This window comes from Octodon degus, unplaced genomic scaffold (genome assembly GCF_000260255.1).
Source record: "Octodon degus isolate 3935 unplaced genomic scaffold, OctDeg1.0 scaffold00268, whole genome shotgun sequence".
NCBI lineage: Eukaryota > Metazoa > Chordata > Mammalia > Rodentia > Octodontidae > Octodon > Octodon degus.
The window spans coordinates 2,052,250-2,068,961 of NW_004524844.1; the positions used below are offsets into that span (position 1 = coordinate 2,052,250).

General features: G+C 56.2%; 2 protein-coding genes across 3 annotated transcripts; both read right to left on the reverse strand.

Moving 5' to 3' along the window:
• Positions 1 to 2,399: 2,399 nt before the first annotated feature.
• On the reverse strand, positions 2,400 to 9,775 carry Cyth2 (cytohesin 2). Of its 2 annotated transcripts, none has more exons than XM_004646478.3 (12): positions 9,515 to 9,775; positions 8,567 to 8,714; positions 8,399 to 8,465; positions 7,336 to 7,454; positions 6,759 to 6,839; positions 6,149 to 6,261; positions 5,816 to 5,964; positions 5,416 to 5,527; positions 3,415 to 3,491; positions 3,016 to 3,087; positions 2,775 to 2,929; positions 2,400 to 2,654 (listed from the first exon to the last, which is right to left on the reverse strand). In XM_004646478.3, the coding sequence occupies exons 1-12, from the start codon at positions 9,531 to 9,533 to the stop codon at positions 2,567 to 2,569; spliced, it is 1,200 nt and encodes a 399-aa protein (XP_004646535.1). In that variant the 5' UTR covers positions 9,534 to 9,775; the 3' UTR covers positions 2,400 to 2,566. The 2 variants fall into 2 exon arrangements, with proteins under 2 accessions (XP_004646535.1, XP_023562471.1); XM_023706703.1 differs by lacking the exon at positions 9,515 to 9,775 and adding an exon at positions 8,961 to 9,294 and having other exon boundaries at positions 2,417 to 2,654.
• A 1,839-nt stretch (positions 9,776 to 11,614) lies between these two features.
• Kcnj14 (potassium voltage-gated channel subfamily J member 14) lies at positions 11,615 to 16,486 on the reverse strand. Its single transcript, XM_004646480.2, has 2 exons — positions 15,779 to 16,486; positions 11,615 to 13,826 (listed from the first exon to the last, which is right to left on the reverse strand). Exons 1-2 carry the CDS (start codon positions 16,484 to 16,486, stop codon positions 13,230 to 13,232), a joined length of 1,305 nt encoding a protein of 434 aa, XP_004646537.1. The 3' UTR covers positions 11,615 to 13,229.
• Positions 16,487 to 16,712: the final 226 nt, after the last annotated feature.

Genomic DNA, 16,712 nt, shown 5'->3' on the forward strand with positions numbered 1-16,712 from the left:
AAAAAAAAAAAAAAAAAGACCTGCTGATAGCCATATTGGACCATGGCAGTGTCCTAGATCCGTCACTTCCTGTCCTTGGTCAAGCTGGACATCCCTGCCTGTGGTCACATTGCCTCACTTTACTCCCTTTTCAATGTGATTCCTGACATCATCTCCCAACTTCAACCTAACCTCATCTCTGGGCAGGTTCCTTGTATTCTGCCCTGTACTCCTGAGCTACTCTGCCTGTCTTTGGGCTCCATCCCATGTTTGCCATCCATCCAGAACTTGTCTTTCTGCCTTGAGGTTTCTATCTCTTTGTGTCTCCCTGTACCTCTCCCTATACTGGCACCTACAAATCTTTTGCTCTCTTGAGCCTGACTGTCCCCAGTCACCTGGTACCAGATTCACTGGCACATTAGATAGTTGGATAGCAGTGAAGGAAGGGGAGTTACGTTTAGGAATTAAGGTGCTGAGGGCGTTACCGGTCACATCTCCAGCAACTAGACTTTCGCTTCTTCACGCACAGCCACTCTAGTGCACATGGTAGCACTTGGTATCACCTTGCGTATTCCTGTCAGGGAATGCAGGAAGCGAGCTGGGGTGGCCCAGGGTCTTGGACCTCAGGTCTGAGGGAGGCTAGCCCTGGACTTCTGGGTGTGAGGAGGAAAGATGAAGTCTGGTGTCTTAAAAGCACAGAAATGTATTGTCTGAGCTCTGGAGGTCTTAAGTTCAGGATGAACGCCTGCAAGATGGTTTCCCTCTTTGGGTTCTGCAGGAAGTCTGTGCCTGGCATTTCTCACAGATTCCTGGCACTGCCTCTGGGATAGTGTGCTCCTCAGTGGTCCAAGATTTCGCCCATGCCGGCCTGTGTCTCCACATGGCACTCTGGTGTGTCCATTTGTCTGATTTACAAGGATAACAATCTGTACTGGGAATGGAACTCAGGACCTTGTTTGTGCTTTCCAGGTAGGCGCTGCACCACTGAGCTATAGCCCTGGCCCTAGCAGTCGGTAATGGATTAGTACCCACACTGATGACTTCTTGGCAATTAATCGTATTTGCAATAACCCCGTTTCCAAATACAATTGCATTCTGAGCTGAGGCTGGTGGGGCTCAACATAGGAATCTGAAGAAAATTCAACCTCTAAAACAAGGGCTGGGGTTGGGGTCCAAGAGCAAGGAGGGAGCAGGACTCGACTCCTCAGTCCTAGGGAGATGGGTCAAGGCAGAAGAAAGGGCAACTGAAGTGACTGCAGTCTGGCTCGCATGTTCCATGGGCATCTGCAGCTTTGTCAAACACATAACTGCTCTCTCTTCACCCCAAAAAAACTCCTTTTAGAGCACTGCACTCAGTGGAACTGCCACCCAGCTGGAGGCTCCTTTCAAAGTGTTTGGCACAGGTCCAGTAGTTCTCACTGGCCCCAACCCTTGTCCCAGCACTTGTGCAGCCTATTGCCTGCCGGGAGTCCTGGTTGAGGCCCTGCGGGGTGGGACGCCATTTGCACAACAGCAACAGGCATCACGCTACTGGGGAGCCAAGGCTCAGACATGCGACACCCCGCACCCATTTGGCAGAACTCCGAAATTGGTGGCTCTGTGTCCAGACCCAACACCGGCTTGTGACTCCCAACAGGCTTTTGGGGTGCCCAGGGAATGCCAGGAGCTATAGTCTCCCTACAGACCTATGTAGCTCCAAAGGCACAGTCTCCCAAGCAGACAACACATGTGCCTTGGAACCCACCAGCCCCTCTCTGGGGACACCATAGAGCCCAAACTCAGAGCAAAAGGACACACCCACTTGGTTCAGAGCTGTCTCATCTAAAGAGCTCATAATCAGAGGTGAGCCTCACATTGCAGAGTCACATTCCCAAGAACACTAAAAAGGCAGCCCCTTGGCACAGCCCCCACAGGAAGCTCTAAGTGATGGTGAAGGCTTGCTCCAGGGCACTGGCCCACAGCACTGTCTCTGCCCTGTGAACGAGGTGGCGTCCTCTGTGCCTGTGTTCCTGGGATACCACCGAGCACAACCCCATGGCCTCTAGCCAGTGCAAGACCCAACCCCAACCCCCTCCCTTTGCTGCTCTCTGGCCTGTTTCCTGACATGCACCCGCAAGGTGACACAGGCCACTACTGCCTCCATCCTCTGGGGGCCTGAGTTCAATCCCTGGTTCTGCAAAACCAAAACCAAAACCAAAAAAACAAAAACCAAACAAACTCCATCCTCTGGATCACCCAAACTGCACACTAACTCCTGCCTATTAAACTGCACGTGCGACCCATCTGGGTCAGCCCCTGCTCTGGAGCCCTGCGAGCCGCCCAGTGGCTGTGCAGGGCCCAGCTCCTGACCCTTGCCAAGTGCTAAGAGCTGTGCGCCGTAGCTCTGCCAACCCCAAGAAACAAGGGGGTCTGCAGGCTTGAGTGGTTAAATAATTAATAAGATTACCAACAGCATGTTAATTACAAATAAGGAGGAGCTGGAGGGAGGTGGTGCATTTCCAAATGGAGGACAGGATCCACAGCCCCAGGGCCCAGGGGTCCGGCCACCCGGGCGGGGCAGCTCCATAATAAATAACGGGGGCAGGGGTCAGGGCTGCTCCTGCTTCTTCTTGACAGAAATCCTCTTCTTCCTGGCAGCCAGCATCTCATAGAAGGGGTCCACGCTCACAGCAGCCCTGCAAACGACAGATCTCAGAAGAGGGCCCAAGGCCCAGGCCCAGCCTCCTCCCTTGGACCCAGGGGGCCAGGCCCAGCCTCCTCCCTCAGACCCAGGGACAGGAGGGGCCTGGGCTCACTGAATGGACTTGATCCACTCGTCCTTCTCCTCCTGTGTGGGGGCCGAGATCCGGTACACCATGTGGTTCCCCTCCACCACTCGGCCGTCTGCTTCCGTTTTGCAGGCTTTGATGAGCTGCCCCTTGTTGTTGGGGATGTAAAGCTCAAAGCAGTTCTGAAGAGACACAGCAGGTTAAGGGCCAGTCCTGGGGCCAGACTGGGGTACCCTGCAGGCTGGACGAGGTACAAAGAGTGTCTTACTGGCTTTCTGGGGTCATCAACTTCTCGGATGCTCAGGTTTTCCAGGGGGATGATTCCTCGGGGCTCCTTGTCCTGAAGAAGCAAGATGGATAGAATTTATTTTTTTATTTTTTATTTTTTATTTTTTTAAATTTATTTGTGTGTGTGTGTGTGTGTGTGTGTGTGTGTGTGTGTCCAGCTCAGCCCACCAGGGGCGGGGCTGGCTGGCATGTGGTGCTGGGGGATTGAACCACGGTCCCTGTGCTTTGCTTAGCCTGTTCCAAGTAGGTGTTTTAGACCACTGAGCCATCTCACCAGCCCCAAGATGGATAGAATTTAGACATACGAATCTTCCCCAGCCCCTCCTCCCCCAGACCAGGAATTCAGGTCCCGCCTCCTCCCTCAACCCAGCGCTCTTACCGTTGTGTATTCAAAGTAGTAGAGGCAGTTGTCAGTGAGGATGAACCAGCGCCGCTTCCATGTCTTCACCCGACCCCCTGAAAGGGAAGGGGTGGGAGGGGGCCTGGGCTCAACTCGGGGACAGGACCTCTGGGAGGGGAAGGGAGGCAGAGTGCAGCAGGAAAGGAGGGCTCTCAGGCCTAGGACAAAGGCAGCGTGTGGGGAGAGAGACAAGCAGGGACAGGCACATTTGGGCCCAGGAACAAGTCCACCCCCAGCCTGGGGCTTGTGCTTTTGAGACCCATGTGTTACTCAAGCCCACAAGGAGTCCTGCTAAGGGCCAAGGCCAGGGTGGCCCCGTGCCAGTATGCAGCTCAGGGCAGGGCGAGGCCGGCGTACACCTACCTCCTGGGGCAGACAGCGAGAAAGCAGCAGGACCAGGTGCAGGAGAGGGAAGGCGGAAGGTGGGAGCCCCCAGAGCCGTGGCAGCAGAGACAGGGTGGGCGAGGGAGAATGCGCAGAGGCAGGGCGGGCAGACAGACAGACAGACAGAGACACAGGCACGCAAAGAGGAAGGGAGGGAGGGTGGGAGGGAGAGAGAGGAAGAAAAACAGTTACATCCACACGGGGCAGGAATGGCCACAGCCTGTCCCTCCTCGAAGGCCATGAGCACCCTCTCGCCTCACCTCTGGCCTGTACCCCCCCTCCCTGTACATATCCTTGGCCAAGAGGCTACTGTGACCACAGGGAGCAGGTCCCTCCCCTAGGGGTGCATCTCAATTCTCAGCTCCAACAGAGTGGCTACGTGACCTGAGGGCACCTGCTTGCCCTCTCTGGACTCCACTCTGGGACTCATCTGGGCCCATCCCATCCTGCAACAAGATGACCCACTTCTGGCTTCCCTGTGGGCCCAAAAGGATAAGGAGGCACATTTATCCGCCACCATCAGGACCTCACAGGTTGTCTTTGAGTATACCAAGAAGTCTGCCCTTTTTTGTGGTGGACTCAGGGACTGAACTCAGGCCCTTGCACTTGCCAGGGAAGCATTTATTCCACTGAGCCACCTCCCCGGCCCTAAGTCTGCCTTTTCTAAGGGCCACAGAGGGAACCATGTGCTTTGATCAGAGACCTGTCCTGCGGCTGTGGTTTCCACAGCTGGGAAATCTGGGACTTCCAGCTGACAGGGACAGCTCTGGGGCACTGGCTCCTGGTGACAGAGCCCTGGTGCCTCGCTCAGGTGCTCACAAGTAGGGCAGTACGGGTGCCACAAGCCATAGCACCCCAGGCAGGTCCCGTGTGAGAACCGAGTAGTCACTCGGGATGGAACCCAGGTGACCATCACAGGCAGGTAATGTGGAGGACTCCATGGCTTGTGGTGACTGCCACCTTCTGTAACCTACGATGGCTGTCCAGGAATCTGCCAGTGCCACAAGGGAAGCTGCCCCCCCTCGCCAGCCAGGGACTCAATTGATACCCACTACCCTGGCCAGCAGCCCATCTAGCCAGGCGGGGAGCCCTCCACAGAACCCTGGGGCAGCCATCCTCCCTTGTGCTGGCTGTTTTGCCTGCAACTGACATTTTGTAGATGGCAAGATGCTGGGAACAACTGCTGCACCACTGGCCTGACGATGTGGCCGGCAGATGGGGACAAGGGGACAACACAGCCCTACAGAGTCAGCTGCCCTAGCCCCTGAGCACCATGTCCTTGAGCTGGGTTTTTGTTAACTATAGGGGAGACCACACCAAGGTGACACTGTTGCCCAGAGGTGGACTAAGCTAACTGTGGCGTCCTTGGTACATGGTTCAGGGCCTGACTGAGAGAGCTCCACAGCAGACCCTGGACTGGGGCCATCACTCGGCTCGAGCTTGCAGTGAACCTTATTCTTGGATGTGGAAACTGAGGTTCACAGAGACCAAATCCCTCGCCTCTGGTCGCACAGCAAGTATGTGCAAAGTAAGTCCTGAGCCCAATTTACTAGCGTTCCCTGAAGAGGCAACCAGAAGGGTCAGGAGGGGACGTACCCAGCTTAAGTAGCCAGCCCTCCCGGTCCGGGTTAAAGAAGGTATGGGTCAGGTCGTTCCCGTCATCCTCGGGGATCTTGAAGGGCTCATTCCGGATGCTGTCGTAGAGGTTCTGAGGGGCAAAGGACAAGTCAGTGATCCCAGGCCTTAGGCCCTCCCAGGGCAGCTAGGGGTGTTAAGACTGGCGAGAGGGAAGAGGACGAGTGAAGAGTTGACTAGGCTCTCAGAGGCTGGACAGAGAACAGCCCAGTAGAACCAGAGAAGAAGGAAAATAAAGACTGAGGACTAGATCCAGAAAAACACACATGCTACGGGGCAGGGCAGGCCACTGGGGAGGGGGCAGGACAGTTCAGCACTGGGGGACCTAGAAGCACAGAGAGACCAGGAACACGGGCCTGACCCTGAGCAGCTCCTCGGGCAGATCCCCGCCCTCGTTGATGCCCCGGTTCATGGCCACAAAACGTTCCAGGCCAGGCTTGTCCCTGACATTGGGGTTGTGAAGGCTGGTGTTCAGCATGATCACGGCGAAGGACAGCACATAGCACGTGTCTGCACAGGACAGGACGAGGGTAAGAGCCCGATATAAGCCATAGGCCTCCTCCCTCAGACCCAGGGTCCAGGCTCTGCCTCCTGCCTCAGGTCCAGAGTCCAGACCCGGCCTCCTCTCTTAGACTCCTCCCTTAGGTCCATGCCCCACCTCCTCTACCTCAGGACCCAGGAATTGGGCCCCCACCTGTGGACTGGAAAACCCCGGGGTTGCACAGGCAGTATCGCTGAGCAAAGGCCTCCATCATCCGGTCAATTTTCTGGGCCTCTCCAGGAAGGCGAAAACTCCACAAAAATTGCCTGGTTTGAGGAGGAACTGGAAGTGACGTCAGGGCCAGAAACCCCTCCTCACACTTGGTCTCTCTGCTAGAAACTGGCCATTAGGAAGCCCAACCTCCTGTGTTCAGCAGCTGCTCAAGGTGTGGACTCACAAACTGCTCTGATATCTGAGCATGAGCCACGGGGCTTCTGGTGGATCTCTACAGAAATAGCCTCCCTTCCCCTAAGGCTGCTTAACAGGTCTGGTGGTTGCCACAGGAGGGCATCCAGGGAGCACCACCAACTCCACGACCAGCACAAGTGGGAGACAGGCAAGGCTGACTTGCCAGTTCCATGCGGGCACCTCGATCCAGTTATGCCTGGATAAGGAGGCCCAATCTGTGGACTCCTGTTACACCAGGCCATCCCCTCCTTAGTTTTGTGTCTACTTTTGCTTGTATGTACTGATTCTCAGTGGGGATGACCCCCCCACCCCCAACTAAGCATACATTCCTGCCCTCTGAGCCATCCCCTCTCACCTGAGGGCCTGCACCAAGTTGAGGTCAGTGAACTCATGCAGATCCACAAAAGCATGGAGCACTGCCAAGTTCAGCTCTTCCCTGGGAGGAGAGGGCAAGCAGTCACACGGGGGATGGGGGAGAGGTACCCCTGTGGAGCCTGTGGCAGGCCTGGCCCTTAAGCCGGATGTTGGGAGCCTTGATCTTTGAACAGGGAGAGAAGTGTGGCAAGACACGTAGGCCACCTACTCTTACTGTCTCAAACATTCCCCAGGCTCTGGATGTCCTGTTGTGGTCCCCATATGCCCCCTTATGACCCTAGATGTCCACAGAGAGCCCCAGGTCCCCAATGTCAGCCATAAGTACCCAACTCCTAGATGTTCATGGTCCGTTTCCTGCACTGCTGCTAGTCCCTACGCTTTCCAGCACCCAAACATAGTTCCCAGGCTGCCACAGAGCTCCCCACTACCACCAAACATAAGCAGTGGTCCCCCACCTCTTAGCCACGCACGGTATTCTCGTCCGTCCACTGGGGCAGGGTATTCCCATCCTCCACCCCTCCTGTGGGGTGCAGGAAGGAGCAGGGCAGGCATCTCACCTCTCCCCCAGGTAGTCCCCGATGGCAGTCTTGTTCAGCCCCTCACCCTTGTACAGGAAGCGGGCAATCTCCTCAGGTGTGTTCTGCAGCAGCTCATTGTCCACCAAGAACTGGATGCCCTGGTTGGGGGGGTGGCGGCAGGGGGAGGGTTCAGCACGGAGGGCCAGAGAGTCCCTGCTCCCTCACGTCTCCATGAACCTCGACATCTAAACCCACCCCAGCCTCAACAGGGGCTCAATGTTTGCTGAATGACTGAACATATCATAACTGCTACAGGCACGAACAGAGAGAGAGTTTCTTAGCAAGGCACTTGCCAAAGGCTGTGAACATGAGGCCCCCGGCGTGACTGGATCCTTCTCTGGCTCTCCTGTGCAGCACTGTGCTCACCACAACAGCTGCAACCCTCTGAACTGTGGTACCTATGCCCAGGGTTCCTCTGAGGGGAAGGTCAGATTCTTCTCTAGACTCCAGTACTGCCAAGCCAACTTAGGCCTTTGGGAGGCCTCAACCAATGGGTGTGGAGGTGAATGAATTTATTTCCTCCACTACCAGGCCTGGTGTCAAAGATCTGTAATTCGTACCACTTGGGAAGCTGAGGCAGGAGGATCACAGTGAGTGAGGTCAGCTTGAAGGTCTCATGTCTTTTTGTCACCTGGTGAACAGCTACTCATCCTTCAAACCTCACTGAAGTCCTCCTCCTCAGGTGAGTCTCCTGGATCTTGTAGCTCCTGCTCCTGTGTGTCCATAGCCCTGGAAATTCCTTCCAGAGGTGCAACAGTCAACTACTCTCCCTATATGTGTCATTTTGGCCATAACCCCTACTGTATTCGAGCTCCTCTTGGAACCTGGAGTACATCTGCAATAGGGGCAGAGGACTCTTTAGGCAAGGGGCAGAATACAAGCAAGAGTCAGGAGACTAGAACACTCAGGCAGTGTTCTCAAAACAAACAGACAGCCAGGGATCAGGACCCACCTGTCTGCCTAGAGGACACCTGTACCTGTCACACTTCTGGAACTTATCTCCTGTCTGCCTGCCTGACCCCAGCCCTCTGGTCTCAAGTACCTTCTTGGGGTCCATGTTGAATTTCTTCCTGCCCATTGCCATCTTCCGATTCCGCTGCAAAGTCTTACTGCAGGGAGAGCAGAGCGGAGTTGGGGGCTTGAGGGTTAATGCCTGAACATCCCAGGCCTGGCCACATCCCCAGCACCAAGTTCCCTGCCCCAGCCTCACCTGCCCTCATTAGCCTCCAGACCCTCCACCTCACTCATGGCTTCACTGAGCTCCTCCCGGAGGCGCTGGATCTCCACCAGCAGCTCTTGTTTGCGCCGGCGGATATTCTCCAGCTCCATTCGTTCCTCCGGGGTTAGGTCCGGGGGCTCTGAGGAAAAGGGTTTAGAAATCAGTTCTTGGGAGTTATGAGATTCCTGCAACCCTGGAGAAGATGAGGCTACGGGAGATGAGCACAGGGCCTCCCATGCTTGGCAGAGAAGAGTAGGGGCCTGGGCCAGGAGCCCTGTGGAGGGCACTTTTGGTACTCGGACTCCTGAGTCTGAGACAAGAGGGCACCTGAGCTTTTGGGTCAAAGAGGTAAAAATAGCTGAAATCTGAACTTCTGGTCCATTACTTGGAAAGGGGCTGCGGCCTTGATTTGCTGACTCCATAACTGGCGAGGGAGCTGGGGGCCTGGGCTCCTGGGTGGTGAGTATAGCCAGCCTGGGGGTCGGGACTCCTGGGCCCATGAAAAGTGATGATGGCAGGGGCGGCTGCTTTCAGCTTGTAAGAGTTGGGGAACGGGAGACGAGCATCGAAGCCGCCGCCCCTTCCTTAGGGGGGCCCCTAGAGCTCCCGAGGTTTTTCCCCGGCTCCCCAAAGACCCAGGACCCCCTCCGCGCCCCGCAGGCGCTAAGATCTGCCGGCCCTTCCAGAGGGTTTGATTCCGCGCAGGCCGCGCCTCCAGCTCCATTCCGCCCCCTCCCGCCGCCACCGGAAACAGGCTCGGCCCAAACAATGGCCTGGAACGCCCCGCTCTCCTGCCCGCCGGAAGCCCGTCCAGCGCCAGACAGGCGACGACGGGGACCAAGCGCTTGGCGCTGCGCGCCTAGGGGGCTGTTCACGGCGGGGCGACCCGCAAGGAGCGCGCCCTCAGGGCGCCGCCGGCCCCGCCCCTCTCTGGCCTACCATAGACACCGTCCTCCATGGCGGCTAGGAAGGCCCGCGGGGAGTCCGGGGCGGCCCCGCCGGTCGGGCCTGGATCCGCGTTGGCCCGCGGGCTCGGATGAGCCCGCTCAAACGCCCCAGGAGCCACCGCCGCCTCCTCAGCGCCAGTCCTCAGCGCTGAAAAGACTCTCCTTTCACTGCTCAACCGCCCGGCCTGTAAGCACCGCCCCTCGATTTGACACCGTCCAATCCACGGCGGGCCTTCTCGGCGTGACCGCCCCGGAGCCGAAAGGATCGGCCTCCAAAGCCAATAGGCGCCCGAGAATCAGATGTAGCAATGTCCGGGGCTGGCTGCAGACGGCCGGCGGGGCCAATGGGTGTGCGAGCAGGGCCCCAGATTCCGCCTCCGAAACAAAAGAAAGCCCTTGGCAGGCTTTTCCTCCAATGAGAAGCCTCAGAAAACAGTTACGAGGAGGTGGGACTATTCCTTGCGGAGAACACTGCGCCTGCGCTAAAGCTCAAGCCCTTGACGAAGTCCGACCAAGTCCGCTTTCTTGATGCGTTGCTAGTGGGCGGGACTTAGTACGATGGTTGCTAGGGGCGTGGCCTGACCCCTGGGCTGTTTTCAGTAGCCACACCTCTGAGTAGGCCACGCTGGCTTTTGATCCAGCGGTTGCCACGCAACCCGGAGCAGCAAAGGCTTTTTTGTTGCCTTTCTTCTCTGGGTCTTTACATATCTTAGCCCTCTACTCTCTCCAAATCCTTTCCTTAATACCTCTGCCTATATTCTCCTCAACCGCCTCAGCCTCTTCGGAGTGTAGGGGTGGTGAAATAAAAGCCTCTTTCTTCCCAGTACCGTGCTATTTGGCATCTGTCAAGGAGAATGGGACAATAAGCGAAGGGCAAATATGGTGAAAACACGGCTTCCGCCTTCTGGCACCTTCTGCCTCTTAGACTCCTCCCCTAATTAAGCATCCTCCTAAGACTCCTCCCTTGCCCCAGTTCTCCCCTAAAGCAACATCCCTTCCTTCACCACCCTTCTAACTCTGGCGCCTCCCTCTCTTTGTGCCTTCCCAGACTCCATCACGCTTGCCCTCACGCTTTGGCCCTTCTCAAACTCCTTTCCCCTCTCAAAACCCATCATGTCTGAGGCCTTTCTCAGTCCTCAGCCCTTTGGTGGCTCCCTGCAGTAGGAGTGGGGTGGGGGCCTGGCCAGGATGGAGAACCCAGATATCCTGTCAAGGGCCAGGACCGTGATGGGGGCTAAAGTGGTGTCCCGGCTTCGTCCTCATTTGTCGTCCTGGCCTGCGCAGGTGGGGACGGATTCAGGCCCAAGGCCCAGTTAAGCTGCTGGATTAGACACGGAGCCTCCTAATCCCTTCACTGACCTTTATGAGTGGCCCAGGTCCTGCCCTCCCCTCCCCAGTGGAGACCCAGGCTGTGCCAGCACTGCCCACCTCCTCCCAAACAGAGCCACCCCCTGCCCCTTCACCCCCAACCTAATCCCCCTCCCCACCACTGCTTCCATTGTCCCCAGCCCCAGCTGGCCTGGGCTGGAAGAGCAGCAGCTAATTAATCCCATCCGGTTATTACACAGGGATTCTGAAGGATAAAGAGAGATGAGGGAGCCAGAAGAGGGGACCTGGGCTGATGCGGCTCTTGGGTGGGCTGGAGGCCAATGACAGTGCCTGCCCTCAGCTGGGAACACAAGGTGGGAACACATCCTCCCCTGGCATAGGCTCCCTCTGCGGCTGGCTCCCAGCCCGCCAGCCACTTAGGAGGATGACAGCATGGGTGGAGGCCAGGCCCCAGGACCTGTGCCCCAGAAACATACTCAGACACACCCTCTGAGGGGGCCAGGTCTTTAATCTGAGGACAGGCCCACCCCTCAAACATGCCTTTTCCACACAGTGGGAAGTCCCCTAGTATTCAGAACTACCTCTTCCTCTGCCATTCTCGAGCTGGGAGCTAGAGGTGGTGACAATGGATGGTCCTTAGTCGCAGTCCATGCCACTCCTTGCTTGGCCTGCAATTCACAAACTCTAATTCAGAGCCAGTCTCCTCACGATCCTCTCCCATCCCAGCTACCCCTGGGAGGCAGTGTGATCCAGGATCATCAGGAAATGCCCAGGACCTGCACCCCACCCCACCCTCCATGAGGCCAGCACTCATCTTGCTGCAAGTGCCCTTGGAGAACTTCCAAGTCCCAAAGCCCATTTTCACAGACAGGGCAACTGAGGCAAACAGGGGAGTGAGTTGCCCAAAATCATACAAAAAGTTGGGACAGTTAGGGTATAGAGCAAAGATTCCAGTATATCTGAAAAGGACTCCATCCCAATTATCTTCAGTTCCATGTCTAATCTTGCTGTAGTAATCAGAGGAAAAAATAGATATCTGTATATATATATATATATATTATATGCATATATGATACACATATGTATAATACTTTAAAGAAACAGACACACATCACTAGGTGTAGTACTCCAGAACATTCTAGGCTCCCTGTTTTGGGCCTCCCCCTTCCCTTGCACCCTAATGAGCCCCGTGACCTACAAGGTCTCACCTTAGCCCTCACATGTCAGGCCAGCCCAGAAATGCTACACATCAAGTTCTGTGTTCCCTTCCTAGAATTGTCAAGCAGTCCATCTGGAGGTGATCAGAACTTCTAGGCTTCAGGAATAAGACAACTCTGGATCCCTGGAGCTGTGATTCCCTTTGGCATTACAGAACCACAAGTCATAGAGGATCATCAAGATTCTCAACTTCGTCAGGCAAACCAGAGCCAGCAGCTCAGAGTCCTCTAGAATCACCACGCTGCCCTTGACACCGTGATCAGTTTAGAGCCCAGAATCCTGATTCTTTTGCATGTTCTAGAATGGCACTTCCAACAGAAACGAAAACCACACTGTGGATGGTTCAGAGGCTGCGTTTATCCTCTTGGCCAGATGTTCTACGGCCAATGGTAGGAGTTCTTTCATTTCAAGAACTCCCAATCTGTCTCTTTTGTCTTTCTAAACCCAGGCCTTCCTGCTTTGTGCGTTCTAGAAGTATCACTCCGCAGTTTCCGGAGTCGTTCGGCTCCCTAGGTCAACTTGTTCTGGAATCACCAGTATTTGCCTATGTGGTCCACCTTGACTCACAGAATCTCAACTTTTGGGCTTTTCTAGAACAATGAGGTTTTTTTTTGACATGCAGTCACAACTCTTTGTTTTTGGCCAATCAAAGTGGTCTTGAATACTGAGAATGTTCTACAACCTTCTCTCCAGGTCTTGAACAAATTATTTGCCCCTCAAATGTCTCATCCAAGAAGTCCCCTGAATCTGAGGTCAGCCTAGACCTGCAGACTTATCTCTGTGGCTGTCCAGGAACTGCTGACTTCCTCCACCACGGCTCTCTGTATCACTGATTTCTGACCCTGCTCAACAATCAGGCCCCACCATGTGGAGGAATCTAGAACCACCAGCCCTTGCTTCTCTGGTGGTATTCAATTCTGGATCCTTTAGCTCTGCTAAGACTCCAGAATTGGGCTCATAAAGCGGTGTCAGGAAGAAGCACAGAAGCTGAGAAATTAAGGTCCAGTATGTCCATGGTGGGCCCACCAGGCCTGGCAGATTTACCCAGTAGACTTGTTGGTCTTGGGAAACACCTGCCCCCGTCCCAGCAGAGGGCTGATTTCTCCATTCTGCTACCTCTGGGAAGGGGGCACAAGTAGGGATGGGGACATCAGTTTGTGTCATGGGAGAAGGGACAGAGCCAGGGTTGGTGTAAGAACTCGGGGGCTGGCAGCTCCGTCTTCTGTCTCTACTCCAATTTCCTCTTTGGTCTCCTCTTCCTCATCTTCCTCCTGGCAGCAGCTAAGAGCAAGCTCATTCTCATAACAAAATGCGGCCAGCGAGCCAGGGAAGCTGGACTTGGGGCTGTGGGCATCACGTTCTGCCCGTTCATCCAGCTCCTTGGCGCTGCAGACAGGTGTCCCTGGGACCTCATAGGTACGATGGAAGTGGCGATAGTCCACCTCATACTGGGAGCCATGTTGGAAGAGGACCGGCTCAAAACGGTGGCCCCAAAGCAGCTCCCCAGGGAGGTATGATGAGCGACACTGTGTGGTCATGGCTGTGGCCTCAACCATGCCTTCAAGGATGACCACCAGTTCAAAGTCAGCCTGGGCCAGTTCAGCACGTCCCAGCTCATACAGAGGACTGGCCGAGTCGATCTCGTGTACGATGGTGATGGGGGACACGAGGAAGATGCGATCGGTGCCCCCATCGAAGCCCACGTCCACATCCTGGTGGTCCAGTGGGATGTACTCGCCTTCTGGGGTCACACGGGGCTGCAGCAAAAGGCCAGGAACCAAGGACAGAGACAGAAGCACAGAGATGAGAGGGGCAGAGAAAGTGCGAGAGAAGGGGCAGGGATGCAGAGAAAAAAAGAAAGCAGGAGAAGAGAGATGGATGAGAACATGGATGGAGGGCAAGAGACCCACAGATAGGACAAAGGCAGAGAGGATTTGGGGACAGAACCACAGGGAGGTGCGTGGAGAGACAGACGAAAGGGCAGAATGATATTGGCATAGAGTCACAGAAGTTAAGACAGAGAGGAAGTCAGAGACAGAAGATAAGGATCATATCCGGCCGGGGAATTGGAGGAGAGAGAAAGAAAAAAATGGTTTTCAGTATGACAGAGGGCTGGGTGTGGCAGTACTAACAAGGGAGTTAGGTCGATCCAAGGCCCACCTGCTGGGCTCCTTGGTGCCTCAGGCCGGCCCTGAGCCATCCTCAGCCAACCCAACCGCCTGCCCTCTGCCTCACAGAGCGCCGGTGGCAGGGTCTGTACTACCTCCCAGGCCGTGTTGCTGTCCCTCACACTTTGGAAGAGACAGTGTCCCTTATGAATCCTGCTGTCACACTCTGCCAGGCAGCTGACCCAGGAGAGGCTGGGGGCCAATTCCAAGCCTGGATGCTGAGAGCTCTAGTTCCCTCCTCCTGCCTCAAGTGTAGCCTCAGCCTGAGTTTTTTTTTTTCCACCCCAGTACCAGGGATTGAACTTGGGACCCTGCGCTTGCCAGGCAAGCACTTATTCTACTGAGCTATCGCTCCAGCCCTGTGTTTTGTTTTGCAGTACTGGATATTTTCACATTGAGCTACATCCCTAGCTCTTTTATTTTATTTTATTTTTTGGCGGAACCGGGGATTGAACGCAGGCCCTTGCGCTAAGTGCTTATTCTATTGAGCCATCTCCCCGGCCCCCAACTCTTTTATTTTTTATTTGTTAAAATTTATTTATTTATTTGTGTGTGTGTGTGTGTGTGTGTGTGTGTGTGGTGTGTGTAGCCAGCTCAGCCCACCAGGGGGCGGGGCTGGCTGGCATGTGGTGCTGGGGGATTGAACCGCGGTCCCTGTGCTTTGCTAAGCTTGTTCTAAGTAGGTGCTTTAGACCACTGAGCCATCTCACCAGCCCCAACTTTTTTATTTTTGAGACAAGCTCTCATTAAGTTCCCCAGGGGAGACTTGAACTTGCAGTTCTTCTGCCTCAGCCTCCCAAAGTGCTGGAATTACAGGCATGCACTCCTACACTAGAGTTCTTCCACCTGAATTAGGGCAGCTGCTGTCCTGTTTGTTGGGATGGGGATGTCTGAGTAATTCGACCCCAAATTGAGGAACACCAGGTACTACCCTTGAGGCTTCCAAGGAAGCTGCTACCCCAAGTCTAGTGAAATGAGAGCTGTCTTGTCACTGGGAAGCTACCCTTCAAAAGTGCTTCCCCTTGCCTGGAGAGACAGCTCAGTGGCACAAGCACCTGCCTGGCAAGCACAAAGTCCTGAGTTTGATCCCCGGTACCGCAAAAACAAAAACAAACAAAAAAGTTGCTTCCCAGCGGATGAGCGCCTGGGCCTGGGGCTGGGGCCTGATGTGTACCCTACATGTGGCAGGACCCCTGGAGCTCCTGAGGACTGAGTCATGTAGCTCTGCTGCAGCCCACCTGGGTTCTACCCCAGAGCCCAGAGCCACTCCAAGCACCCCACTGCCTGCTGGGAATTGTACACCTGAGCTGTGAAAAGACCACATGGTACCCATCACCCACAAAATGCCACCACCTCATCTGGGCACCTGCCTGCCCCGAGGCTTCTGGGAGCTGGAGCCTCTCAGGTCCAGCTACCCATAAGACCCAGGAAGCTCCTTAGGCCTCAAGCGCCGGCCCCAGGAGGGGCAGTCACAGGTCCATCTGGAGGCCACCTGTCCAGCGAGCCGAGTACCCCCCAGGGTCCCTCCCCTCCTGCCGCACCTGTAGCAGCTGGGCCCGCACGTGGGCCTCCACCAGGTGGCTGCGCCGCAGGTTGCCCACGCGCCACATGAGGCAGAGGCGGCGGTCGCGCAGCGCCACCACGGCGTTCTCGCTGAAGACCAGCGTCTCGTTGCGCTTCTTGGGCTTGGCCATCTTGGCCATGACGGCCCCCACGACAAAGGCGTCCAGCACACAGCCCGCGATGCACTGCAACACTACGGCGGCCACGGCGGCCGGACACTCCTCGGTGACGCTGCGCACGCCGTAGCCGATGGACGTCTGCGTCTCGAGAGCGAAAAGGAAAGCGGCCAGGAAGCTGGCCACGTGGGAGAAGCAGGGCGCGGGCGGCGGCGGCGCAGCCAGGTCGCCGTGCAGTGAGGCGATGAGCCAGAAGGCCAGGCCGAAGAGCAGCCACGAGGCCAGGAAGGAGCAGGAGAAGAGCAGGCACATCCAGCGCCAGCGCACGTCCACACACGTGGTGAACAGGTCGCTGAGGTAGCGTGCGCCCTGGCCACCCAGGTTGACGAAGCGCACGTTGCAGTGCCCGTCCTTCTTCACGAAGCGCCCGCGCCGCCTTGCGCTTGGGCCCTGCGCTGGTGCCCACCCGTTGCGGCACAGCCCGGGCCCGGCCTCCTCCTCGTCTCCCGGCCGGCTGTCCCCTGGCTCCAGGGCGCCGCTCAGGCGGCGCAGGGCCCTCGCCAGGCCCATTGGGCGGGGGGACCCCCCTCCACTCCGCCTAGTGGGGGGCGGGCGCCCCGATCCTGCGGGAGGAGAAAGAGCTCGTCAGGGGCGCCCTTGGCAAATGGGTATGAGCCACACCATCCAAGTATAAAGAGTAAGGCATCCTTGGCCTTAATGGCACCGTGCAAAGCGGTAGCAGTTCCGTGCTGACGCCCTAACCGGGCTGGGGCAACCAAGAGAATAATTGCAGCAC

Coding starts and splice junctions, on each gene's coding strand:
- Cyth2 (XM_023706703.1), bottom strand. CDS start 9,075: ATGGGCCCAGGAGTCCCGACCCCCAGGCTGGCTATACTCACCACCCAG. Junction 8,715..8,960: donor AGGCCGCAGCCCCTTTCCAA/GTAATGGACCAG, acceptor CCTTTTCCTCAG/AGCCCCCGGACCTAACCCCG. Junction 3,492..5,415: donor GGGCTGGCTACTTAAGCTGG/GTACGTCCCCTC, acceptor CTTCCCTTTCAG/GGGGTCGGGTGAAGACATGG.
- Kcnj14 (XM_004646480.2), bottom strand. CDS start 16,486: ATGGGCCTGGCGAGGGCCCTGCGCCGCCTGAGCGGCGCCCTGGAGCCA. Junction 13,827..15,778: donor TGCGGGCCCAGCTGCTACAG/GTGCGGCAGGAG, acceptor CTTTTGCTGCAG/CCCCGTGTGACCCCAGAAGG.